Below are 24396 nucleotides of genomic sequence, written 5' to 3' on the forward strand. Positions count from 1 at the left end.
AGCGGCGGGAGCCGGGGCGGCCGCAGCGCGATCGCATCGTCCCCGCGGGGCAGCACCGGACAGCGGGCACGGAACACCGGGCACTGAACATCGGGCACCGAACATCGGGCACTGAGCAGCGGACACCGGCTGTCGGCACTGGGCAGCGAACACCGGGCACAGGGTATCGCCACCGGACAACGGGCAGCGGGCACAACCACTGGCACCGGGCACCGGGCACCGGCACCGATACAGACACAGACACCGGCTCCGGCTCCTGCGCGCCCGGCGCGGCCCGGCCCGGTGAGTGCTGGACTGACCCCCGGAGCGGTTCGGGTTTACGGATCCGTGTCCCCCCGGTGCCCTCGGCAGGGTCAGCTCTCGTCCCGGTGTCCCCCGCCACCCCGGGGTGCTGAGACACCCGCTGTCCCCAAATCCCCTTTCCCCTGGAGAGGGACAGCCCTCGTTCCCACGTCCCCTGTGCCACCCCGGGGTGCTGGGACAGCCCCTGTCCCTTGTCCCTCCTGCCACTCCTGCGAGCTGGACAGTCTCGGTCGCGATGTCCCCTGGGACAACTCTAGGAGTGGGAACAGCCCTGGTCCCCATGTCCCCTGCCCCATCTGTCACCCCAGGGTGTAGGGACCGCCCCTGTCACCAAATTCTCTGCATGCCTGGGAGCTGGGACAGCCTCTGTCCTCATGTCCCCTGCATGCGCTGCCACTCTCAGGAGTAGGGACACCCCTGGTCCCCGTGTCCCCTGTGCGCCCCCTCAGGGTGCAGGGTTGTCCCCACGTCACCTGGAAGCGACCTCTGTCACCCTCAGGGATCGAGGGAAGACACAGTTCCCAGGTTCCCCGGCGTGCAGGGACACCCCATGTCCCCTGGGGGCATCCCTCGTCCCACACGCCTTTCCTGTGCCACCCCCAGGGCGGGGACATCAGGGACAGTCCCTGCCTGCCCTGAGCAGGACCGTGCACCCCTCTGTGCACTCTGTGAGGTCCTGGGGTCCCCTAAGCCCCCCCTGTCCCGCGACACGGGTGGGAAGGAGCTGCAGTGACCGTCCCAGTGCCACCAGCACGCTGGGGAGGGCAGGGAGCCAAGGTCCCCACGGGCGGCACAGCCACGTCCCAGCAGGGCGGAGGGCCCGGGGAGGGCCCGGGGAGGGCCGGGGGGGGTGGCCCGGCGTGCCAGGCCAGCGGCGCTGACACCCATTTCCATTTCCTCCTATTCCAGCTCCAGGAACAATGGCAGAGCCATTCCTCGTGGAGAGCCCCAACGTCACCTACAGCAAGGACTTCATCGAGGCCAAGTACACGTACAGCACCGTGCACGTCTGCAAGGAGAACGGCGTCACCAAGGTGGGCAAGGGCTCCGGGGGGCTTGGGAGGGGCTCTGCTCGTCCCCGCTGTCCCCAGCTGTCCCCTCTCTCTGTCCCCAGGTGCGGCCGTGCTCCACCCGCTTCACCTTCCGCACGGGCCGGCAGGTGCCGCGCCTGGGGGTGATGCTGGTGGGCTGGGGGGGCAACAACGGCACCACGGTGACAGCGGCCGTGCTGGCCAACAAGCTGGGGCTGTCCTGGATGACCAAGACGGGCCGCAAGGTGGGTGTCCCCAGCAAGGTGGGTGTCCCCAGCAAGGTGGGTGTGCCCAGTGTGACCTGAGTGAGGGGGTTCCCCACAGTGTCACCCTTGCAAGGTGGGTGTCCCCAGAGAGATCTCAGAGAGGTGAGTGTCCCCAGTGTGACCTCAGTGAGAGGGGTGTCCCCAGTGTCACTCCAGCAGGATGGGTGTCCCCAGAGATACCCCGGCAAGGGTGATGTCCCCAGTCTGATGCCAGCGAGGTGAGTGTCCTCAGCAGGGTCCCTGCTAGAGGTGTGTCCCCATTGTGACCCAAATGAAGAGGGTGTCCCCAGAGTGACCCCAGTGGGGTGGGTGTCCCCAGAAACACCCCAGCGAGGGCCTGGGGTCATCCCACAGGGATGGGGACACCAAAGTCAGCTGCTCTGCTGTCCTGCACCCCAATCTCCTCCCTGCCCCTGCAGAGGGGTGCTCTGCAGCCGCAGCCTCCCACTTTGGGGGTGCTGGGACCCCTCCTCCCCCTGCCAGCGCCTCATCCTTGCCCGTCCCATCCCAGAAAGCCAATTACTACGGCTCCCTGCTCCAAGCCTCCACCGTGTGCCTGGGCACCGGCCCCTCCGGTGATGTCTACGTGCCCTTCCGGGACCTGCTGCCCATGGTGCACCCCAACGACATCGTCTTCGATGGTAGGTGGGACACGGGGGGGACCCCACAGCGGCGCGGGGCACCCCGAGCTCTTGGGTCACCCCGTGTCCCCCAGGCTGGGACATCTCCTCGCTGAACCTGGCTGAGGCCATGAAGAGGGCGGAGGTGCTGGAGTGGCCGCTGCAGGAGCAGCTCTGGCCCCACATGGAGAAGATGAAGCCCCGACCTTCCATCTACATCCCCGAATTCATCGCCGCCAACCAGGAGGAGCGGGCGGACAACGTCCTGCGGGGCTCCATGGCCGAGCAGGTCCCGGCGGGGCGGGACAGGGGAGGGGACAAGGGAGGGGACAGCCACCGAGCTGACCCGTCCTCTCCCCCCCGCCTCGGCCGTGTCCCAGGTGGAGCAGATCCGCAGGGACATCCGAGACTTCAAGGAGAGCAGCGGGGTGGACAAAGTCATCGTCCTGTGGACGGCCAACACGGAGAGATTCTGTGACATCGTGCCGGGGCTCAACGACACCGCCGACAACCTGCTGAGGGCTATCGAGGTCAGGGGGAGGGCGAGGGGAGCGGGAGAGTGACGCCGCAGCCGCGGTGGCACTGAGCTGTCCCCGTGTCCCCGCAGCGAGGCCTGGAGGTGTCCCCGTCCACGCTTTTCGCCGTGGCCAGCATCCTGGAGGGCTGTGCCTACATCAACGGGTCCCCTCAGAACACCTTCGTGCCCGGGGCCGTGGAATTGGCCGCCCAGCGCCGCGTCTTCATCGGCGGCGACGACTTCAAGTCGGGGCAGACCAAGCTCAAGTCGGTGCTGGTGGATTTCCTGGTGGGAGCCGGGCTTAAGGTATGTGGGGGGCTAAAGAGGGGGTGTCCTCACCTGCAGGGGACAGAGGGGGTGACCTGCCCATGCCTCCTGCCCCAGACCAAGTCCATCGTGAGCTACAACCACCTGGGGAACAATGATGGGAAGAACCTGTCGGCGCCGCAGCAGTTCCGTTCCAAGGAGATCTCCAAGAGCAACGTGGTGGACGACACGGTCCAGGCCAACCCCATCCTCTACGGCCCCCAGGACAAGCCTGACCACTGCGTGAGTGCGGGGGTCTAGGGGGGGGTCACACACACACTCGGAGGTGACAATGGGGGTGACAGGGACGTGGCTTTGGCAGGTGGTGATCAAATATGTGCCCTACGTGGGGGACAGCAAGCGGGCGCTGGATGAGTACACGTCCGAGATCATGATGGGCGGCACCAACACCATCGTCATCCACAACACCTGCGAGGTGCGTGCAGGGCCGCCGGGGTGTCCCCAAGGTGTCCCCTCGGTGCCAGGGTGGCTCCTGACCCCCAGGCTGCCCGCAGGACTCCCTGTTGGCCAGCCCCATCATCCTGGACCTGGCCATCCTGACGGAGCTGTGCCAGCGCATCACCTTCTGCACCGAGGCCGATCCCGAATTCCAGGGCTTCCACAGCGTCCTGTCCATCCTCGCCTTCCTCTGCAAGGCCCCGCTGGTGCCCGAGGGCACCCCCGTGGTCAACGCCCTCTTCCGCCAGCGCAGCTGCATCGAGAACATTCTGAGGTACCCGGGGGGGTCCCCAGTCCTCGTGGTCACCAAGTGCCACCACCCCGGTGCCCGCAGTGGCACCCAAAGGCTTGTAAGGGGATCCCAGGGGGGTCCCAGTGCCCACCGTGGGGTGTCCAAATCCAGGGGGTCCTGGAGCTCAGTGCTGCTGGGTTGGTCCCAGTGTCACCAGTGGGTTCCAGTATGTGCTGGTGGCTGGGTCGCAGCATGGATGGGTCCCCGTTTCCCAGTCATGGGGTGCCCAAGGGGACCAAGATCCCAATGCCTGGGGTGTCCCAACACACAGACCCTGTACCCAGCGCCCAGGGGACCCTGCACCAGTGGCTCCCAGTACCTGATGCCCGAGGGAGTGCCCAAAACGAATGGATCCCAGTGCCCAGCACCAGTAACCAAAGCTCGGGGTTCCCAGCACCAGTGGCTCCCAGTAACCAAAGCTTGGGGTTCCCAGTGCCAATGGGTCCCAAAGTTTGGGGTTCCCAGCACCAGTGGCTCCCAGTAACCCATGCTCGGGGTTCCCAGTGCCAATGGGTCCCAAGCCTGTGGTTCCCAGTGCCTGGGCTGCCCAACTCCAGTATCCCCCAGTTCCCAGCACATCCCAGTGCCTGGAACACCCATCCCATTCCCCCCAGCGTCTCCCATTGGGTGCCCAGTGCCATCACGTCCCCAAGCCCGGGGTGCCCTCTGTGACCCCCCCTCCCCGTGTGTGTCCCCAGGGCCTGCCTGGGGCTGCCCCCCCAGAACCACATGCTGCTGGAGCACAAGATGCAGCGGCCAGAACCGAGCCCCAAGCGTGCCTGTCCCGGGGGGGCCTCCTGCCCCCTGCTCCCCAAGAAGAGCCCGGCAGCGCCCACCCAGCTCAACGGGCACCCCTGTGCCCCCCGGCCGGGGCCCCCCCGAGCCCCCCTGCACATCGACGGCGCCGACTAACCCCGAGGGACAGCCCGGAGCAGCTTTTTAGGGGGGTGGGGGGCGATGGGGGGGTGGGTTATTGACCCCAATTATTGATGGCGACTCCAAAACTGTGAAGCTTTGTACCCACCAATAAACCTGGAGCACAGCGTGACCCCCCTGCCCTCCCCTCCCCCGGTTTTTGGGGTCTCTTCACTCGGGTTTTGGGGTTCCTCGCTTGGTTCTTGGGGTTCTCATTTGGTCTTTGGGGTCCTCCAGGTGGTTCCTGGGAATCTCACCTGGTTTTGGGGTCCCTTCACTGGGTTCTTGGGATTCCCCTCACCCTCGTTCCTCTTCATGTGGTTTTGGGGTCCCCCCACCCCCAGCGAGACCCAAATATCGTCGCCTTCTGAAAAAAAATCAAATTACATTTATTGATGCGGGGTGGGGGGGTGTTGGGGAGGTCGTGGAGTGTTTTTTTTTTTTTTTTAATTTTAGGGCTTTTTTTTCTTTTTTTTTTCTCTTTTTGTATTTTTTCTTTCTTTTTTTTTTTTGTTTGTTTTTTTTTTTGGGGGGGGTGTTCCCCCCTTTTTTTTTCTTGATAAGCAATGGGAGGAGGGGGATCTAGAGGTTTAGAAATGAGGGGGGTGGTCCCTACACAGAACGACTACACCTATTTGGGGGGGGGTCACCCCTATGGGGGCTGGGAGCTGCCCCCCACTTGGGGGGAGGACAGGAGGGGGCCCCCCCGGTGTGGGGCTGTACAGGGGAGGGGGGGGGTCTGGGTGTGCAGCGGCATTTTGGGGGGGCTCTTGAAGGGGAGGGGGGTAAGGAGGGGCTTTGAGGTCCTTTCTGTTACAAAAGAGGAAAAAAAATCAGCAAAAAAAAAAAAAGAAAAAAAAAAACAAAACAAAACAAAAACCGCAAAAAAAAAAAAAATCAAAACCACAAAAAAAAAAAAAAAAATTCCTTCATATTAAAGTGGTCCCTGGGGGGGGGGTCGGGGGGGGCCCCGGTCTGGCGCTCGGGGGGGGCCGGGGATCACAGTGCTGGCTGAGCACACAGACGGGGCTGGGGGGGCTGGGACCCCCCCGGGGCTGGGGGGGGCTGCTCTGCACTGGGACCTGCCCTAAACAGCACTGGGAGGGGGATGGGGGGTGCTCCATGAGGGGGGGGGAGGGGTGTCACGGTTTGGCCCCCCCCAAAGGTCCTTCCCCCTCCCCCAGCACGGCCTGGATTTTGGGGAGGGGTCTGCACCCACATTGGGGGGGGGGGCTGTGCTGGTTCTGCCCCTCCCCTTTCCAGGATTCGGGGCGTGGCTGGGGGCAGGAAACTGGGGGAACTGGGAGGGGGTCACACCCTCCCAGCTTGGGGCGGGGGGCACACAGCTCAGTGAAGCCCCCCCCCCTCCAGACCCCTAAAATTGGGGGGGGGGATTGGCACCACCTGCCATGGAGGGGAGGGGGGGCACAATGCCATGAAACCCCCCCAAAAAAATCCCCCTCCCCAGGCTTGGCGCCACCTCACGAGGGAGGACAAAACACCCCAAAAATGCCCCCCCAGCCCCCCCAGAGTGCCAGACCCCGCCCCGGGGGGGGGGGGGGGGCTGTGGTTGGGAACGTGGGGAGGGGTCCCCAGTGCAGGAGGAGGGGGCGACAAATGGGGTCCCAGTACAGAGGGGGGGGGGCTCCCAGTGCTGGGGTGGGGGTGGGGGGGCAATAATTGAGGTCCCAGCAATTTGGGGAGGGGTCGATCCCAGTGCTGGGAGCACTCCCAGTTCAGGAGAGTGGGAGGGACTGGAAAAGGAGGCTCCCAGTGCTGGAAAACTGGGGGGGGGGTCAGTGCCAGAGCTGGGGGGGGGTCCCAGTCCTGGTGGGGAGGGGGGGGGGGGGGGGTGAGGGGCAGCAAATAAGTCACGTGACTTATTTCTAATCATCATTATTATTTCTTTTTTTTTTTTTTCCTCTCCCGCGCTTTTTTTTTTGTTTTTTTTTTTTGGTTTTTTTTTGGTTTTTTTTTTGTTTTTTTGGGTTTTTTTTGTTTTAGTGTTCGTTTGGAAAAATTAAAAAAAAAAAAAAGGGGTGTGGGGTGTAGGACGGGGCTGCGGGGACGGGGTTTGGGTGTGACGGGGGCGGGACTGAGGGAGAAGGGCGAGGGTTGGGGGGGGGGGGGTGCGGGCTGATCATTAAAATTAATGAAATTTTTTTTTTTTTTTCGTTTGTTTGGTTTTTTTTTTTTTTTTTTTTTTGGGTTTTGTTTTTTTTTTGTTTTTTTTTTTTTTCGGTGGTGGGTGAGGGCGTCTGGCTGTCGGCGGCCTCGGCGCGGGGCTCACACGCTCATTGTCATGCTGGGCGAGTACTATAGAGAGAGCGGAGACACCACAGCGTTAGCCCGGGGGTGGGGAGGGGGCGTGGGGGGGGCTAGCGGAGGGGTTTTTTTTTGTTTTTTTTGTTTTTTTTTTTTTGGGGGGGGGGGGCACACACACCGCTGGCCCCCCCCCAGCGCCGCCCTCCTCACACCTCGCTCGGCCAAGGCGACCCCACCGCTGTCGCTGTCGCCGCCGTCGCCGCCGCCGCTGGTGATGCTGACACAATTTCGGGGGGTCGCCAGTGGGATTTGTTCGCTGAACCCCCCCGTCCCCGGCCCCCCCGGGCCCCCCGCCCTCTCCTCCTGCCCCCCCGGGGGTCCGCGGGGGTCCCCGCCGGGTCCCTTACGCTGTCGCTTTGGAAGGGATTTAGGAAATTGCTGCTCAGCTCGGCGTCGTCACGAGGGGTCCCGGGGGGGTTGCTCAGGGCCCCCAAATTACTGGGGGAGCTCTGGAGGAAATGGGGGGGAGAGAGGAGTTAGTGTGGAGGGGAGGTAATAAAGGGGGTGCCAATAAATGGGGGGTTCCCAGGGTATTTGGGGTGGGGGAGTTCCCACTACATGGGGTGACAATAAATGGGGTCCCAGTACCCGGGGGTCCCCTTTTTTATGGGGTGGAGGAGTCCCAGTATATGGGGGTGGGAGGAAATAAATGGGGTCCCAATAAATGAGGTCCCAATAAATGTGGACCCAATAAATGGGGTCCCAATAAATGAGGTCCCAATAAATGGGGTCCCAATAAATGGGGGGTTCCCAGGGTATTGGGGTGGGGGAGTTCCCACTACATGGAGGGGAAATAAGTGGAGACCCAGTAAATGGGGTCCTAATAAATGGTGTGGTGCCAGGACAAGGGGGAACCCAAATAAATGGGGTTTCAGCAAATGGGGTGCCAATAAATGGGGTCCCAATAAATGAGGTCCAAGTATATGGGGTGGGGGGAGGAAATAAATGGGGTTCCAATAAATGGGGTGGTGGAGCACATGGAGGAGCTCCAGTAAATGGGGTCTCATTTCATGGTGGGGGGGCAGTAAATGGGGTCCCAAAAATTGGGAATCCCCCATTTATGGGGTGGAGGAGTCCCAGTATATGGGGGGGAGAGGAAATAAATGGGGTCCCAGTAAATGGGGTGGTCCCAACACATGGGGGAACCCAAATAAATGGGATCCCAATAAATGGGGTGGTGCCAGCACATAGGGGAGCCCCAGTAAATGGGGTCTCATTTCATGGTGGGGGGCAACGAATAGGGTCCCAATAAATGGGGTGGTCCCAAGACATGGGGGAACCCAAATAAATGGGGTCCCAGTACATGGTGGGGGGCAATAAATAGGATCCCAATAAATGGGGTGCTCCCAGCACATGGGGGAACCCAAATAAATGAGATCCCAATATATGTGGGGGGTTCCCAGTAAATGGGAGTCCCAATATGCTGAAAATTCCCCATAAATGGAGGTCCCAGGATATGGGGGTAGCCCAATAAATGGGGTCCCAGCACCGTGGGGGTCTCAGGGCCCCCAACTCACCTTTGGCAGCCCATCCATGTCCCCGGAGCCTGCCAGGATGACAGCGGGGCATTAGTGACCCCCCCAAACTTTGTGTGTCCCTAATCCACGTGTGTCCCCCAAAATCCATGTGTCCTTCCCAAACTGTGTGTGTCCCCAAATCCCTGAGTGTGTCCCCAAATCCCTGAACGTGTCCCAAAATCCGTGTGTCCCCAAATCCCTGCGTGTCCCCTCAATCCATTCCCCCCTCCCATCCATTTGCCCCTCCCGCTGCACGAGCTCCCATCCAGCTGCAGACGGAGCTCATATCCCACAGGATTTGGGATTTTGGGGTTCCTGGTGGGGGGGACAGAGGACCCCTGCTGTCCCCAGGGGGTGTCACCCACCTAAGGATCCGTTCATGTGGTGCGGCTCCATCGCGCTCATCCCGCCCATGGGCCCCTCGGGTCCGGGCCCCATCGGGAACTGGAAGGGAAAAAGGGGGGGTGAGGAATGTTGGGGGGACCCCCCCCTCACCCCAATCCCTGTCCCCAATCCCTGTCCCCCCATGCCGTCACTCACGTTGGGCCGGTTCCCCGCGGGTCCGATGGGGTTCATCATGGTGTACATGTTCTCACTGGAGTTGGTGGAGTCTGGGGGGGACAGCACGTGTGGGGGGCGTGAGCGTGGCCCTCCCAGATCCCACTGACACCCCCGGATCCCAATGACACCCCCGGATCCCAATGACACCCCCGGATCCCAATGACACCCCCCAAATCCCACTCCCACTCCACCCCATTCCCTCTCTCACCTCCGGGGCTGGGCAGGATGGGGGTTCCGGGGGGGCCACCGCCCCCAGGAGGGCCCTGGAAGGGAAAAGGAAAAAGGGAGGGGGTGGGTTTAGAGGTCACAGGGTCACTGCAGCCCCCCCAGCCCCAATCGTGCACCCCAATACTCACCACGTAATTCCCAGGGGATGAGGAGGAGTAGGCGATCTGGGGGGGACAAAGGAGGGGTCAGCACGGGGGGGGACACGGGGGCAGCACCCCTATAGGACCCCCCCCAGAATGTATTAACCCCCTCCCCCCCCCAAAAACCCCAAAACTTACAGAGTTGGCGTTGGGGTTGGGCCAGGGCCCGCGGCCACCAGGACCCCTGGAAAGGCAATGGGAACAGTGAGGGGGGGTCCTGCCTGTCCCGAGGGTCCCCCCACACTGAGGGGGTCATGGTGGGGGGCACGGGGGGGTCTTACATGTTCATGGTGGGCATTCCAGGGCCGGCCAGCGAGCTGGGGGGTGGGCGCATCCCACTGCCATAGCTCTGCCAGGAAAGGGGGCGGGGGGGGGGGGGTCAGTGGGGCTGGGACACCCCCGGCACTGTCCCCACCCTGGACTCCTGTCCCCATCCCCATATCCCTGTCCCCATCCCGGTACCCTGTCCCCATCCCTGAATTCCCATTCCTTTACCCCTGTACCCTATCCCTGTATCCTTCTATCCCCATATCCCCATTCCTTTCCCCTTGCACCCATCCCCATTTCCCATATCCTCATCCCCCTGTCCCTGTAAACACTTCCAGCCCAGTATCCCAGCACCCCATTATCCCAGTATCCCATTATCCCACTATCCCATTACTTCAGTATCCCACCACCCCAGTATCTCATTAATTACCCCAGTATCTCATTAATTATCCCAGTGTCCCATTAATTATCCCAGTACCTGTGGCCCCATCCCGGCCATGCCTCGGGGGGGGTTCATGCGCTGCATCGGGCCCCCCATACCAGGATGCCCTGCACAAATTGGGGAGGGGGAGGTGTGAGACCTCCCACAGCCCCCCCAAAAAACACTCTGGGGTCCGGGAGAGGGCACGGGGAGAGGGCACGGGGAGAGGGCGGGGGGGCAGGGACCCCCAACTCACCCTGTGACCGAGCAGCCGGGTCCATGGCGTTGGGCAGCAGTGGCTGGGAGCCAGGAACACCCACGGGGGGCTGCAGAGAGGGGGGTAAAAAGAGGTCAGGGGGCTGGAGGGGGGGGGGGGGGGTCCTGCACCCCTTTTTTTGGGGAGGGGGCTCCCGGCAGTGACCGTCTCACCTGGTTGGGCATCCGGAGCGGGGGCCTGGGGCCACCGGGGTATCGGGGGGACATGAAGGGCTGCAAGAGAGGTGGTGGGGGGGTCAATTGGGGCTGGGGGAGGTCGGTGTCACCCTGGGGGGGGTTGGGGGTGCTCAGCAGGGACACCCCGGGGGTGGGGGCAGAGAGGAGAAACACAACAGGTTATGGGTGGGGGTTAGGGTTTATGGGGAGGTTTGGGGGGGCTGTGACCTCAGGGAGAGTCGGGGGGGCTGGTGGGCACATGGGGGGAGGCTGTGCCATGGGGGGAGGGGGGTGTAACAGCCTCCCCCCCCCAAAAAAAAAACCCACAACCACGGGGCTCAGGTGTGCGCACACGCCAGGGACACGCAGGGCTCGGTACCTGGAAGAAGGCGGGGGGCACGGGACCCCCGGCCATGGCATCCCCGGGGGGCAGGTTCCCCATCACCGGGCTGGGCGCTGCGGCCGCGCTCTGCGGGGAGACACAGCTCAGAGAGGGGCTGGGGGGGTCCCCATCCATCCCTGGATCCATCCATCACATCCTGTCCCCGTTGTCCCCCCACCCCAGCACAGACCCAGCTCAGAGCGGGGCTGGGGTCCCCATCCATCCCTGGATCCATCCATCACATCCTGTCCCCGTTGTCCCCCCACCCCAGCACAGACCCAGCTCAGAGCGGGGCTGGGGGTCCCCATCCATCACCCCCTGTCCCCGTTGTCCCCTCAGCCCAGCACAGACCCAGCTCAGAGCGGGGCTGGGGTCCCCATCCATCACCCTCTGTCCCCCCCCCCGTCCCCAGCGCGGAGCTCGGGGCTCTCCTCGCCCCACATTCCCCTCGCAGCACAACCGGGGGGGACCCCCGGGGGCCCGGGGGGGGCGCGGGCAGGGGGCCCCGGCCCCGCTCGCCCGCCGGCCCCGTCCGAGGGGAGCAGTTAAGGGAAGGAATGCGCCGCTTTTCCGGCTCGGCCCCTGCGCCACAACTGGTTTCAATTTGGAGAAGAGGAGGAGGAGGAGGAGGAGGAGAAGAAGAAGAAGGGGGGGACCCCGCGCTGCCCCCTCCAGCCAGGGGGCCCTGAGCCCCCCCCCCCCCCAGCCCTGCGGGGATGGGGGTCCCGCTGTGTGTGGGGACGGGAGCTCTGGGGACAGGGATGGGGATGGTGACACCCAGGGGTCACGGCTGGGACACGGGTGACACCCAGGGTTGGTGACAGCCCGGGGACAGCCAGATGGGGTCTGTACCCCATGGGGGTCCTGAGGGGGGTCTCAGGGCTGGGCACAGGCCATGTCCCCTCTTGGGGACCCCCCACTCCTGCCCCCAGACACAGTGACAGTGACAGAACGGGGTCACTGCTGCTCCCCCCCGCCCAGCAGCAGCCCCATGGGGGTGACAGCGCTGTCCCCTCAAAGCAGGGACCAAATGGGGGCCCCCCCGTCCCCCCCATCCCTCGGTGATGCAAAGCAGAGTTGCCATGGCAACAGGTTGGGGAGCTGTGGCTCCTCCTGCGGGCTCAAGGTCAGGAGGGAGAAAACTGGAGGTGGGGGGACACAGGGGGCAGGTTAGGGGCTGCTCACACCAAGGGGGGACCCCAGACCCCGCCGTGGGGGGAGCTGCTGCCAATCCCGCCCCCCCAGTTGCTGTGCACAGGTTGGACCCCCCCCCAGTTTTATGGGGTCACCGGGATGCTCTGGGGGGGTCCCCAATGTGCTTTGGGGGAGGGGGGGTTGGTGGGGAGCAGCACCCATGGGAACCTGAGGGGCCATGGCTCCATACTGGGACCCCCAGTTCAGCCCAGCTGGGCACTGGGATGGGGCCGGGGCTGTGTGGGGCACCCCAGCGGGTGCGGGGTGGGGGGCAGGCGGATGGTGGGGCTCCCCCCCAGCGCTCCCCAGCTCTGCCAGGCTGAGCAGTGCCATGGCAACGTGGCCTGACCCGCGCCATGTCCCCGGCGTCACCGTCACCGCACCGGCAGCCTCATTAATTCCAGCATGGAAATCAGCTCTGCGCAGCGCCGGGGGCTGGGGGTGCTGAGGGGGGGGTCCTGCTGCAGCCCCCGCGGCGCCAGCGCGGCCCCACGGCACCCCAGAGGACCCCACGGCACCCCACGGGGGTGAGAGGTTTCCTGAGAGGTTTCCTGGGGCAGTGGCTCTGCTGCAGGGTCCTGAATCCACGGGGCCACGGATTGTCCTGCACCCCCTGGCATCCTGCAGCCCACAGTGTCCCCTCCCGTGTCACCAGGGGTCCCACAGCCCCCCGCATCCCGTGGCTTCCTGCATCCCATGGCAGCATCCTACACGTCACAGCACGCCACATCCTGCGGGACTGTGGACCCCGCAGCATCCTGCACATCCCAAAACCTCCTGCACATCCCAAAACCTCCTGCATCATCCCAAAACCTCCTGCACATCCCAAAACCTGCACATCCCAAAACCTCCTGCATCATCCCACAGCCTCCTGCACATCCCAAAACCTCCTGCATCATCCCACAGCATCCTGCACATCCCAAAACCTCCTGCACATCCCAAAACCTCCTGCATCATCCCAAAACCTCCTGCATCATCCCAAAACCTCCTGCATCATCCCAAAACCTCCTGCACATCCCAAAACCTCCTGCACATCCCACAGCCTCCTGCACATCCCAAAACCTCCTGCACATCCCAAAACCTCCTGCATCATCCCACAGCATCCTGCACATCCCAAAACCTCTTGCATCATCCAACAGCATCCTGCATCATCCCACAGCATTCCTGCATCATCCCACGGCCTCCTGCATCATCCCACGGCCTCCTGCATCATCCCACAGCATTCCTGCATCCCGTGGCATCCCGCATCACAGAGCACCGTGGGCTCCACAGCATCCCACATCCCACAGCACTGTGGGTCCCACAGAATCCCACAGCATCCTGTGGGGCTGAGGACCCTGCATCCTCCTGCATCCCACAGAACTCTGGATCCTCCTGCATCCCACAGCACCGTGGTCTCTGCAGCATCCCAGGGACCACTCCCCATCCCAGGGCACGGTGTCCCCTGTGTCCCCGCAGTCCTGGCAGGAGCAGGCACAGGGACACACCGGGGACACCGGGGGCTGTTGACTCCGTGCCAACGATCAAACCTCCAGAGCTGGCGCTGGGAAGGAGCAGAGCTGTTCTGGGGGAGGGGTCCCCACCAGTGTGGGGGGTCCCCAGTCCTGCAATGACCCCCAGGACACCGCGTGGGGAGGGGGTGACACCCCCGGCTGGACAGCGAGAGCCTGGCACTGTGCCCATGGTGTGGGACTGGGGGGGGCTGGGGGGGTCCCTATCCCCTGGGAGGGGGGTGACAGCGGGGGATGGGCACACCAGGGCACGCTGGGGTCCCCAACGGGGGAGGGGGGGACACTGAGCCAGGCCCCCAGGGATTAACCCCCCCTCGCTGCTGCCCCGTGAAATAGGTCACCCACAGATCCAGGGCTGGCAGCGTGCGGGAACTCCGGCGGGGGGGGGGGGGGTCCTGGTGGTGGAAAAGGGGGGACAGGACGCGAGGGGGACAGCAGGACACGGACCCCTCCCATCCCGAAACACTCACGTAGTCATGGAAGGCTTTGGCCTCGCTGGAATGCTCGCAGGTCTCCCGGCGGTCCGGAGCGGCACAGTACAGATCCCAAAAAACGCTGGGGAAAACGGGAAGGGAGTGAGGACCCCCCCTCCCTCAATTTACACCCCTGTCCCCCCCTCCCCGAGCCCCCCGGTGCGGCTGAGCACGGCCACACTCGTGTCACCCATAGGGCGGGGGGGCTGTGGCCGTGTCCCCCCCCCCCCCCCCCTCGGCGGGGGCCTCCCGGCTCCGGCGCTGCCGCCTGTTTTCCCTGGAAACGGTCGCTACGGCCGGAGCCCAAATTCCTGGGACTTTACATCAGGCTGCAGCATCCCGGGCCGGCATGAGGGGGGGTCCCCCGCCCGCGCCCCCCGCCATGGGTGTGGGACAGCACAGGGGCCGAGTTTGTTTCTGGGTACCCCCCCACCCCCAGCCCAAGTTTGGGGGGTGCTGGCTGGGTGCCAGCTTAACCCCCCCCACTCTGTGTGTGTGTGTGTGTGTGTGTGTGTGTGTGTGTGTGTATCCCCCAAAAATTATCAACTGATCGTTCACTGCCCCCCCTCCCCGAGCCCCCCACCAAGGGATGGCCACCTGCGGGGTGCCCCCCACATCCCCATCACCCCCCTCGGGGGGCTCTGCTGGCCCCCCCCCCCCCCCCCCCAGTGCGGGGGTCCAGCCCCGGGGCTGGGAGCCCCCCCCCAGCTCCACGCTTGGAGCCAAATTGGATCCATCTGGAGGAGCCGGGCGGGGGGGCCAGGATGGGAGGGAAAGGGGGGGCCCCCAAATCGCTGATGGGAAAAGCAGAGGGATGGATTTATGGGGTACGAGGGATGGATTTATGGGGTACGAGGTGATGTGGTGGCAGAATGGAGGGGGGGGGATCAGTTCCTAGAACCTTTCCCATCCATGGGAATGGGGGTGGGGGGTTTCCCCCCTTTCCAACCCCCCCAGACCCCAACTCACCACCACCAGGAGTGCAGGAAGCCGGGGGGCTCCCCCAGCGTGATGTTCTTCTCCCATCGGATCTGTGTGAGAGGGACACGGGGAGGGGGCGTCAGCAGCCCCCACCCACCAGAGATGGGGCTCCAGGACCCCCCGTGGGTGGGATGGGGGGGTCTGGGGGTGCTGCCCTCCCCCCCTTACCTCCGACAAGAAGGTCTGGGCGGATTTCTGGGCCCCCACGTGCAGCAGGTACTCGTAGACGTAAAGCGCCAACCTGGAGTGGGGGGGGACAGGATGGGGACAGGGACAGAGTCAGGGACCTGCCACCCCCACGGTGACATCCCCACCCAACGGACCCTGAGGGACACGGGAACAGCCAGGACGGAGCACCCCTCACTCAATTAGTGCAGAATTAATGAAGGAGGTTTGATGTCACCTCCCTGCGAGGGACCCCACCGGTGACACCGAGTGACTCCCACCGGTGACACCGAGTGACTCCCACCGGTGACACCGCACGCCCTCCACGGCAACCGGTTCCCACCGCTGGGGTGGCTCCAGGACAGGTGACACATGCCACACAGGATGTGGCCCAGGGGCGAGTGCCACCACGGCTGGCCCCTGGCAGGGGACACTCACGGAACCCCGGGGCACAGCCCCCGGTGCTCCATCCCCTCCCGGGAGCAGGAACGGGACCTGCGGGGGGGTTCCAGCTCCGGGGGGACGCCGTGGGTGCAGCCCCCCGGACCCAGCAGGTGCCCCGGGGACCGCGGTGGCCTCGGGCACCGGGACACAGCAGGACGGGGACACCGGGAACGGCCAGTCACGGTCCTGGGGACCGAGGGTGGCAGGGACCGGGGAGCGTCAGTAGCCCCGGTGCCAATTCCGGTCCCCGCTGCCCCGGGGGATGGCACGGCCGGGGAGGGCTCCCGGTGCCCTCAGGGATGCTGCGGACCGGGCGCATCCCGGCTCCCGGTAGCCCCGGTGCCATCGCGGGTCACGGTGCCCTGGGAGATGGCAATGCCCGGGGGGAACATCCCGGCTCCCGGTGCCCCGGAGGATGGCAGAGACCGGAGGGCACAGCCCGGTTCCCGGCAGTCACGGTGCCCTCGCGGTTCCGGTGCCCCGGCGGATGGCACGGACCATGGGGATCATCCCGGGTTCCGGTGCCCCGGGGGATGGCACGGTCGGGGAAGGGGCATCCCGGCTGCCGGTGCCCCCGGGGATGCTGCACACCGGGAGGATCATCCCGGATCGCGGTGCTCCCGCAGCTCCCGGTGCCCCACGATGTGGCAATACCCGGGAGGGCACATCCCGGCTCCCGTTAGCCCCGGCGTGATCGCGGCTCCCGGTGCCCCGGGGGATGCCACGGACCCCGGCACATCGCAGCTGCCGGTGCCCCGGGGGATGTCACGGACCGAGGGGGATCATCTCGGGTCCCGGTACCCCGGGAATTCACGGACCGGGGGGAATCATGCCGGTTCCCGGTACCCCGAGGAATGGCACAGATCGGGGGAAATCATCCGGCTCCCGATGCCCCCGCAGCTCCCGGTGCCCCGGGGGATAGCACGGACCAGGGGGATCATCCCGACTGCCGGCGCCCGGGGGGATGCCACGGATCGGGGGGATCATCCCGGCTCCCGGTGCCCCGGGGGATGCCGCAGACCGGGGGGCTCATCCCGGCTCCCGGTGCCCGGCTGACCCCCGCCAGCTCTCGCTGCCCCGCGGCTGCCGGTGCTCCCCGGCGGGGCGGGGCCGGGGGGTCCGCCCGCCCCCCGATCTCCCCCCGCTTTTCCCGATCTCTTCCCCCCCACCACCTCCTTCCTTCCCGCTCCGTCCCCGCTCCCCCGGCGCCCGCCCCGGCAAAAACTTCCGCGCCCCGGCCGTCCCCCGCCTCCGCCGCCCGGCGCCGCACTCACTTCTCGCGGGCCTGGCCGTCCGAGGGCACGCCGGAGCCCTTGCCCTTGGCGTACATGGCGCGGCGGCGGCTGTCAGCGGCCCCGGGCCCGGCCCCGCGCGGCCCCCGCCGCCCCCGCCGCCCCCGCCGCCATCCCGGCCCGGCCCGGCCCGGCCCCGCCGGCTGCGGCCGCGCGCCCGAGGGGGAGCTTGAAACCGCCGCGCCCCCCCCGCGCGGCTGTTCCGGCAGCGCCGCCACCACCCCCCCCGCGCCGCGCGCCGCGCTTAAAGGGGCGATGGCGGCGGGGGGAGGCGGTGGGGACCGCGCTGAGGAAAGAGGGAGAGGGGTGGTCGCGGGGAGGGGGACACGGGCACGGGGGATGTGAGGAGTGGGAGAGGAGGGTCACGGGCACGGGGTGGACACAGGGGGCACAGAGGGATGCGGATGTGACGGGGTGGACGCGGAGCCGAGGGGGTGAACGTGAGGGATGCGGGGTCACGGGGCCACGGAGGCCAGGAGTGGGCAAGGACACGGGGGACGCACGCGAGGGGGTGGGCATGGAGGGGCAAGGACACGAGGGGGGGTGGGCATCAAAGGACGGGGGCACACGGGGGATCATGGACACGAGGGGGTGAGTTAAAAGGGCAGTGACACGAGGGGACACGACACAGTGGTCACTGAGGGACACCACGGGGTGGACACGGACACGGGGGATGCAGGGAGTGGACATGTGGCAGGCTGGACACGGACGCGAGGGAGTGGGCACGGAGGGACACGGACACGAAAGGGTGAACACGGACATGAAGGGGTGGACACGGGCATGAAGGGGTGGATGTGGGAGGGGGGGACACAGGGGGACACGGGGGACACAGAGGGACACGGATGTGACAGGGTGGACACGGACGCGATGGGGTGGACTTAAAGGGGCAGTGACACGAGGGGATGGGGACAGGATGGTCATGGAGGGACACGGATTTGAGAGGATGGACAGGCAGGGGCACACAAGGGGGTGGCCGCAGACACGGGGCACAGAGGGACACGGATGTGACAGGTGGACGTGGACACAACGGGCTTGGGCATACATGGACACGGACACGAAGGGGACACACGGACACGACGGGGGGACACAGGGACAGGAACGTGAGCATGGACTCGGACACCAGGGGGCGGACATGGACACGGTGTGACACGGGGGGACACGGGGGGGGGGACATGGTGAAGGGACATGGACACCAGAGGGGCTTGGACATGGGCAGTGGACACGAACACGATGCACTCAGGGCACGTGGGACACTGAATTGCAGACACGGGGAGGGGACATCGGGATGGGGACACCCACCCTGCCAGGGGACGCAGACACAGAATCCCCCGGTTCCCACCCGGTCCCGGGGTCCCCTCACACTCGGGGAGGTTCCTGTGCTGCCGGGGGGTGTCTGTGAGCACACGCGTGTGGGTGTCCCTGTGTCCCCACACCTGTGTCCCCACACCTGTGTCCCCACACCTGTGTCCCCCACCCCTCGGGGGTCACCGGGTCACCGGGACACTCAGCCAGTGCCGGGGGGGATGCTCAGCGCGCCAAGAAAGGACCGGGGGAGGGGGCTGGCAGGGGTCAGGGGGTGCTGATTTGGGGGTGCTGCCCCCCTGCATCCCCCGGGGCCGGCTACGCCCTGGCAGGGTGACACGGGACAGCCGGACCCGCCTGTTCCTCTTCCCCACACCAGGCAGCAGCGGCCGGAGCGCAGGCGAGTACGGCTGCTGTGGTCGGGAGAGGGAAGGGGGGGCTGGAAATGCCCCGCTGGGACCCCCAGGAGCTGCCCAGCCCTGGAACAGCGGCAGTGGGGTGGGGATGGGACTGGGCTGCACTGGGAGGGGGGATCCGGTGGGAAGGAGGGGTCCTGATTCCCGTTATCCCACCAGGCTCTCCCTGCACTGGGGGGGACCATGGGGCTCCCTGCGACCCCGCTCGTGCTGCTGCTGCTGCTGCTGCGCCCCGTCACCCCCATGTCCATTATGTCCACCTTGCCCACTGTGTCCACGGTGTCCCCCTGCTCGGCCTTGCTGCTGGACACTCCCGGAGACCTGGACCTGACCAACAGGAGCCGTGGATGTGCCGAGCTGGACTGGAGCCCGTTCCAGCATCGGCGCCGGCTGGTGCTGAGGCACAACGGCATCGAGTCCCTGAGCCCCTCGGCCCGCCTGGGCCCCAGCACGGAGGAGCTGGACCTGGCACAGAACCGGCTGCGGGAGCTGCCCGAGGGATTCTTCACCAACGCCACGGCCCTGCGGACCCTGCGGCTGGAGGGGAACCCCCTCCCCGCCGTGCCCCCCGCCGCCTTCCAGCCCACGCTCAGCTCCCTGTCCGTGTCCTGCCGCTGTGACCTGCTGGGCACCGTCCTGGCCCCCTGTGCCCGCTCGGGGATCCTCTGCCTCTGCTTCACATCCCAGCAGCATCCCTTCAACGTCACGGAATTCCACGGCCGGGAATGCGGGTCCCGCGTGGGTCTGGTGGCCGGGCTGGCCGCGGTGGCTGCTGCGGTGGCCGTGCTGGTGGTCGTGGGCGCTGCCGTGGTTTGGAACCGGCGGAGGAGAGAGGGAGCCGCGGTGGCCGGAGGGGGAAGGGAGAAGCAAAATCCCGCTGGGAACCTCCGGCAGCCCCGTTACATCAGCCGGGACACCGGGACCGGCAGCGCCGATGTCGTCAATGCCCCCGACTACGAGAACATCTTCGTGAGCCGCGGCACGGCCCCGGCTGCCGCGCAGGGATGGGCACCGGGATGGCAGGAACAGCGCTACAGGTGAGGCTGCGGCACAGGGAAGGGACATTCCGGGAATGTTCCATCCCCTCCCTGCTGTGCTGTGCCCTCATGTGTTGTCCTGCGCAGTCCCGCTTCATCCCATCCCATCCCATCCCATCCCATCCCATCCATGACATTCCCTCCTCACTGAGCCCCCCCTGTCCCCCAGCTCGCAGGTCCTGGGAGATGAGAATTATTTCCTGGAGAGCACGGCCGATCCCGGGGACCAGCCCATCTACGCCAACACCCTGGGCCCCACCGAGGACGTCTACATCATTCCTGGCCAGTGAGGGGCTGGGGGGACGCTGGGAGGGCTGGGGGGACACTCTCTGTCCCCCACTGATGCCCTTTCCCTGGTTGTCCCCCAGCCCTGAGGGGACAGGGACATTCCCCACAGCCCTGCAGGGTCACACGGGGTTCCCGCACGCGCATCCTGTGGGAACGCTTTTTGCAGGGGGATTTTTGTTGTTGCTTTTTTTTTTTTTTTTTTTTTTTTTTTTAACAGCCCCAGTCCCCTCCTTCGCCCCAGTTCTCACCCTGGGGTGAGGGCTGAGCTGGTATTTCCTCCCGGGGCTGTGGCCGCTGACCGCAGGGACGCCTCGTGTGCCGCATCCGCCGGAGCTGCCACCGGGGCCGGGGGCCGGGACACGCACGGGGGTCCCTGGAGGAGCTGGGGCTGGGGCTGATCGCGGCCTTGGCTTCCTCTTCCCCTTTTGGGGCCGATGGAGAGCGTCGGGACGTGCTGGTGGCTGGGGACATCCGGTGCCACCTGCGCCCTCCTTTTCCTGCTAAATCCGCCGCTTCAGGGAACAAAGAAAAAGCTCATTTTTTAAAATCCTCCTGTTAAGATCCCGAGCTGTTGGGTGCCAGGGGGACATACGGACCCCATGGTTTGTCTGGATGCCCCCCCAGCCCCTAGAAAGCTTCACTGTGTCCCATTAAATGGTTTAATTATTTCTAATTACCTGCATAACTCGTGGTCTGTGGGCAGCCCTGGGCAGGACATGGGGTTTTACCTGGGGATAGTCCCTGGAGCTCCCAGAACCTGTGTCCCCAAAGTGGGGGGTCCCAAGGGACTAGAACCCTTAAGGACAGGTCCCCAAAGCAGGGGCACCCAAGGGACCCTCAGGGACAGGTCCCTAGAGCTCGTGTCCCCAAAGTGGGGGTCCCAAGGGGCCAAGAGCCAGGTCCCTCCAGTCCCTGTCCCCACAGAGGCCATCTCCACAGCTTGCATCCCTCAGTCCCTAAAACCCCACCCCGGAGCAGGGATCCCATATTCCACCTCCCCCAAGCCCAGGACACCCCCAGATCACACTGGAAGAGGGGACAGAAAGGAGCTGTGACCAGCAGAGCCACCCCGTGGAGCCATGGCGAGTCTCTTGGGGACACAATGTGTGCCACCATCCTCCGAGGGGGGGGCTTCCCCATGGCTTTGGTGCCCACGGGGTCCCAGGGCTGGAGGCACCTGGAAATGGGGCAATGGTCACCTCGTGGCTGGATGTCCCCCCCAGGGGTCAGAGCTGTGCCCAGAGCCCTTCCCAAGGACACAAACAACTCAAAGGTCTCTGGGAGCAGTGCCCAAGCATTACTCACATGCTGGCACTGGAAAGCCGTGAGGATTTACCAGCAAATCCACACGGAGTCATCCCAAGGGAGCTGAGGGTCCCAGGAGCAGGGGTCCAGTCAGAGACCCCCAAAAGTGTGCAGGAGGAGCAGCCAGAATTCCTGTTACAATCACTTTATTCATCATTATTACATCATTCTGGTTTTATAGAAATATATAAAATAGAAAAACATAAAAAAACCCTTCCCTCTTTCCCCCCAAAAAAGGACATTTTGCTATAAAATACAATAAGTTAGAAATAAATAACTGGGTTCCATAAATAAGTCTCTGAGCAGAGAAGAGGGTTTGGAGTAGGATATGAACACCTGGGCATGGACCCACCCCGGCCCATTGGGGGTCTTCGGGTGGGAAGGATCCACCTGCTCAATAAAATATGGATTTAAATAAGAGAAAAGAATAAGTTATTGTGGGGGAGAGTTCACAGCTGGGGCTGAGCTGGGTGGCAGAGCTGGAGACCCCAGGGCTGAACTGCGCAGCAGAGCCAGGGCTGGTGTGGAGTCACTCGGTGCCACAGGATCTGGATTTTGGGATGCTGATGCTGGAGACCCCATGGCTGAACTCAATGGTGAATCCAGGGCTGGTGTGGAGTCACTCGGTGCCACAGGATCTGGATTTTGGGATGCTGATGCTGGAGACCCCATGGCTGAACTCAATGGTGAATCCAGGGCTGGTGTGCAGTAACTCGGTGCCACAGGATCTGGATTTTGGGATGCTGATGCTGGAGACTCCGTGGCTGACCTCAGTGGTGAATCCAAGGCTGGTGTGCAGTAACTCGGTGCCACAGGATTTGGATTTTGAGATGCTGGAGCTGCCAGGTGTGGGGATGGCTTTGCCCCACCTGGATGGTGACACATCCAGGCTGGTGCTGCCAGCGCTGCCATCAGGCACAGTGGCACCTGGTGACCAGCATGTCCTCGAAGAGGCTGGACACCAGCCTGCCCTCGCTGTCCAGGTGCATCAGCACCATGGGGTCGTAGTCAGCGGGGACACAGCAGGGTGGAGGGGCAGCCTTGGACAGGGAATGCACTCGGGATTTGATCTGAGCGTGCATGCTGGCTGGTTTGTAGTTGTGGGGGCAGGAACCCTCGCAGAATCTCATGTAGTAACTGCTGGGGGCGACCACCCAGTCGGACCAGCCGATGTCCTGGAAGGAAACCTTCAGCGACTTCAAGCAGCATTTCCCATCGCTCTTCCCGCACTCCTCATCCAGCCCCCGAGCTCTCCTGGCCGCCCGAGCTGGATTCTCCTGCGTTTCCACCTCCAGCACCAGCGTTTCCCCCCAGGAAGTGGCCAGGGCAGCCGAGACGTTGGTGGTGAAATCCAGCTCCAGGCTCAGCGTGGCCTCGGGCCCGGCCACCCAAGGCTGGATGGCTTCTGTCAACTCCAGGCTCTGGAAATCCCGGTCCAGTTCTTGGCTGCGCAGGAGCTGGGGGGTCCCCTCAGCCCCCTGCAGGGTGTAAATGGTGACCCGCGGTGGCACCGAGGAGCCGGGCAGGGACAGCGAGTGCTTGAAGAGTTTCAGCTCCGCCCGCACCACCCGGAGCTGGCGGTGGAAATCCGCGGTGCGGGACAACAGGAGGTGGTAGCGGTAGGGACCGAGGGGCTCCCGCTGTCCCTGGGTGTCCCGGTGTCCTTGAGAGTCCTGATGTCCCTCGGAGATGTCCAGCCAGCGCGACACTGCGGGGACAGAAGGGACAGCTGATGTAAGAGCTAGCAATTCCTCATCAGCCTAGGTTTGGGATCAGCACCTGCCCGGCAGCCCAGCCCTTGCTTCCAGGGAAACACCCTCATCCTGAGGGATGCTGGAAATTCTTTGCTGTGCTCGTCCTCAGAAGCACCACCTCCAGGGACCCCCAGCTGGTCTGGAGGGTCTCAGTTTTCCTGGTGCCAGAGAAGGCGTCCCAGGACCACTTGGAGCACCCCCACCCACACCGCGATTATCCCCTCCCAGCCCAAGCAGCAGGAGGGGAATTATTTCCCTAAATCCCCCTCCAGAGGCAGGTAAATCCCCAAACTAGAGCTCAAGCTGGGGAGCGAGGGATGGAACCTCCCTTCCTCCTTCCGCTCACCCCCAAATCCCTCGAGCCCCGCTCCGAGCCCCCCGAGCTGCCGCTGATCAAAGCTTTCATCCCCCCCGCCCCGATTTTTTTGTGATTTTAAGCAAAACGCCTCCAACGGTGGCTCCTCCTCACTTCCAAGGCAAAGGAAGGCTCAGGATAAGGATGAGCGTGGCCACCGTGCTGCATGCCCGGTCTTGTCCCCAGGCAGCGGGGTGACATTCCCGAGTGCGGGACACGCTGGGACACTCGCGCGTCCCGGGGGGATGAGGGTCGGGGGGTGACACCGAGCCACGGCCACTTACAGGTGGGGGTCAGGCGGTGCAGCCGCCGGGTCCTGGACACGGCTTCCTCCTCCTCCTCCTCCTCTTGGCTTCGGTTCCTCGCCAGCTCCGCCACTTTCTGCTGGTAGAGCTGCTGCGCTCTCTGGATGCTCTCCTGGTCCAGCTGGCGCCGGATGACGGGGGGAGCCGGCATTCCCAGCCGCTCCAGGATCCCTTTCTTGATGGTTTCCAGCTGGAACCTGTCCTGGTCCCACGTGTGGGGCCGGGAATGGGCGGCGGAGAGGAGCAGCAGGAGCTGCAGGCAGGTGAGGGCGACCCCGACGCCCCGCAGAGCGTTCGGCATCGCTCTCCTCAGCATCCTGCAGAAATCCGGCGGCTTCAGGGCAGGATTTGTTCTCAGTTCTTGTGCAAAGGCTGGACGCGCTGCTGCTGGCGGTGCTGCCAGTGGAATGAATGAAGAGGACCAGACCTGACTTTATAGAAGCCGAACTTTGCCCGCCCTCCGTCCCCCCTCCCCGGAGGGTGACGCCGGAGAGAACTCCCAGTAGGAAATCTCTCCTCTCCTAGGATTTCCAACAGGAGCTCTGCCATGCCGGAGCCGGGTGATGTGTAAACTGGTTTGCAGCTGAGGTGA

General features: G+C 64.5%; 4 protein-coding genes across 5 annotated transcripts; 2 read left to right on the forward strand and 2 right to left on the reverse strand.

The window, feature by feature from the left end:
• On the forward strand, window positions 1–4842 carry ISYNA1 (inositol-3-phosphate synthase 1). The gene is made up of 11 exons (XM_014887159.2): window positions 1–282; window positions 1213–1337; window positions 1418–1579; window positions 2112–2241; window positions 2316–2509; window positions 2601–2750; window positions 2828–3043; window positions 3122–3286; window positions 3366–3479; window positions 3559–3776; window positions 4493–4842. Exons 2-11 carry the CDS (start codon window positions 1224–1226, stop codon window positions 4704–4706), a joined length of 1677 nt encoding a protein of 558 aa, XP_014742645.1. The 5' UTR covers window positions 1–282; window positions 1213–1223; the 3' UTR covers window positions 4707–4842.
• A 2026-nt stretch (window positions 4843–6868) lies between these two features.
• SSBP4 (single stranded DNA binding protein 4) lies at window positions 6869–17153 on the reverse strand. 2 transcript variants are annotated; one of them, XM_088179157.1, is made up of 17 exons: window positions 17025–17153; window positions 15310–15382; window positions 15130–15191; window positions 14158–14242; window positions 10980–11069; window positions 10598–10657; window positions 10425–10494; window positions 10226–10296; window positions 9762–9829; window positions 9619–9664; window positions 9469–9504; window positions 9321–9375; window positions 9092–9162; window positions 8917–8995; window positions 8552–8580; window positions 7382–7483; window positions 6870–7025 (listed from the first exon to the last, which is right to left on the reverse strand). In XM_088179157.1, exons 1-17 carry the CDS (start codon window positions 17078–17080, stop codon window positions 6996–6998), a joined length of 1083 nt encoding a protein of 360 aa, XP_088035283.1. In that variant the 5' UTR covers window positions 17081–17153; the 3' UTR covers window positions 6870–6995. The 2 variants fall into 2 exon arrangements, with proteins under 2 accessions (XP_088035282.1, XP_088035283.1); XM_088179156.1 differs by having other exon boundaries at window positions 6869–7025; window positions 9321–9504.
• A 1744-nt stretch (window positions 17154–18897) lies between these two features.
• On the forward strand, window positions 18898–20758 carry LOC106859695 (uncharacterized). The gene is made up of 2 exons (XM_014887156.2): window positions 18898–19797; window positions 19967–20758. The coding sequence occupies exons 1-2, from the start codon at window positions 18944–18946 to the stop codon at window positions 20085–20087; spliced, it is 975 nt and encodes a 324-aa protein (XP_014742642.2). The 5' UTR covers window positions 18898–18943; the 3' UTR covers window positions 20088–20758.
• A 761-nt stretch (window positions 20759–21519) lies between these two features.
• GDF15 (growth differentiation factor 15) lies at window positions 21520–24314 on the reverse strand. The gene is made up of 2 exons (XM_014887155.2): window positions 23784–24314; window positions 21520–23098 (listed from the first exon to the last, which is right to left on the reverse strand). Exons 1-2 carry the CDS (start codon window positions 24118–24120, stop codon window positions 22302–22304), a joined length of 1134 nt encoding a protein of 377 aa, XP_014742641.2. The 5' UTR covers window positions 24121–24314; the 3' UTR covers window positions 21520–22301.
• Between the last annotated feature and the right edge of the window lie 82 nt (window positions 24315–24396).

Source organism: Sturnus vulgaris, chromosome 26 (assembly GCF_052056855.1).
Source record: "Sturnus vulgaris isolate bStuVul1 chromosome 26, bStuVul1.hap1, whole genome shotgun sequence".
NCBI lineage: Eukaryota > Metazoa > Chordata > Aves > Passeriformes > Sturnidae > Sturnus > Sturnus vulgaris.

What these genes read in the sequence shown, in the direction of transcription:
- SSBP4 (XM_088179156.1), bottom strand. Translation starts at nt 17,080, where the DNA reads ATGTACGCCAAGGGCAAGGGCTCCGGCGTGCCCTCGGACGGCCAGGCC. An exon ending in CCAACCCCAACGCCAACTCT is followed by an intron (nt 9,505 to 9,618) that starts GTAAGTTTTGGG and finishes TGTCCCCCCCAG; the next exon opens with ATCGCCTACTCCTCCTCATC. An exon ending in CCACATGAACGGATCCTTAG is followed by an intron (nt 8,581 to 8,916) that starts GTGGGTGACACC and finishes TCATCCTGGCAG; the next exon opens with GCTCCGGGGACATGGATGGG.
- GDF15 (XM_014887155.2), bottom strand. Translation starts at nt 24,120, where the DNA reads ATGCTGAGGAGAGCGATGCCGAACGCTCTGCGGGGCGTCGGGGTCGCC. An exon ending in GCACCGCCTGACCCCCACCT is followed by an intron (nt 23,099 to 23,783) that starts GTAAGTGGCCGT and finishes CTGTCCCCGCAG; the next exon opens with TGTCGCGCTGGCTGGACATC.
- LOC106859695 (XM_014887156.2), top strand. Translation starts at nt 18,944, where the DNA reads ATGGGGCTCCCTGCGACCCCGCTCGTGCTGCTGCTGCTGCTGCTGCGC. An exon ending in TGGCAGGAACAGCGCTACAG is followed by an intron (nt 19,798 to 19,966) that starts GTGAGGCTGCGG and finishes CCTGTCCCCCAG; the next exon opens with CTCGCAGGTCCTGGGAGATG.
- ISYNA1 (XM_014887159.2), top strand. Translation starts at nt 1,224, where the DNA reads ATGGCAGAGCCATTCCTCGTGGAGAGCCCCAACGTCACCTACAGCAAG. An exon ending in CAACGACATCGTCTTCGATG is followed by an intron (nt 2,242 to 2,315) that starts GTAGGTGGGACA and finishes CGTGTCCCCCAG; the next exon opens with GCTGGGACATCTCCTCGCTG. An exon ending in ACCTGCTGAGGGCTATCGAG is followed by an intron (nt 2,751 to 2,827) that starts GTCAGGGGGAGG and finishes GTGTCCCCGCAG; the next exon opens with CGAGGCCTGGAGGTGTCCCC.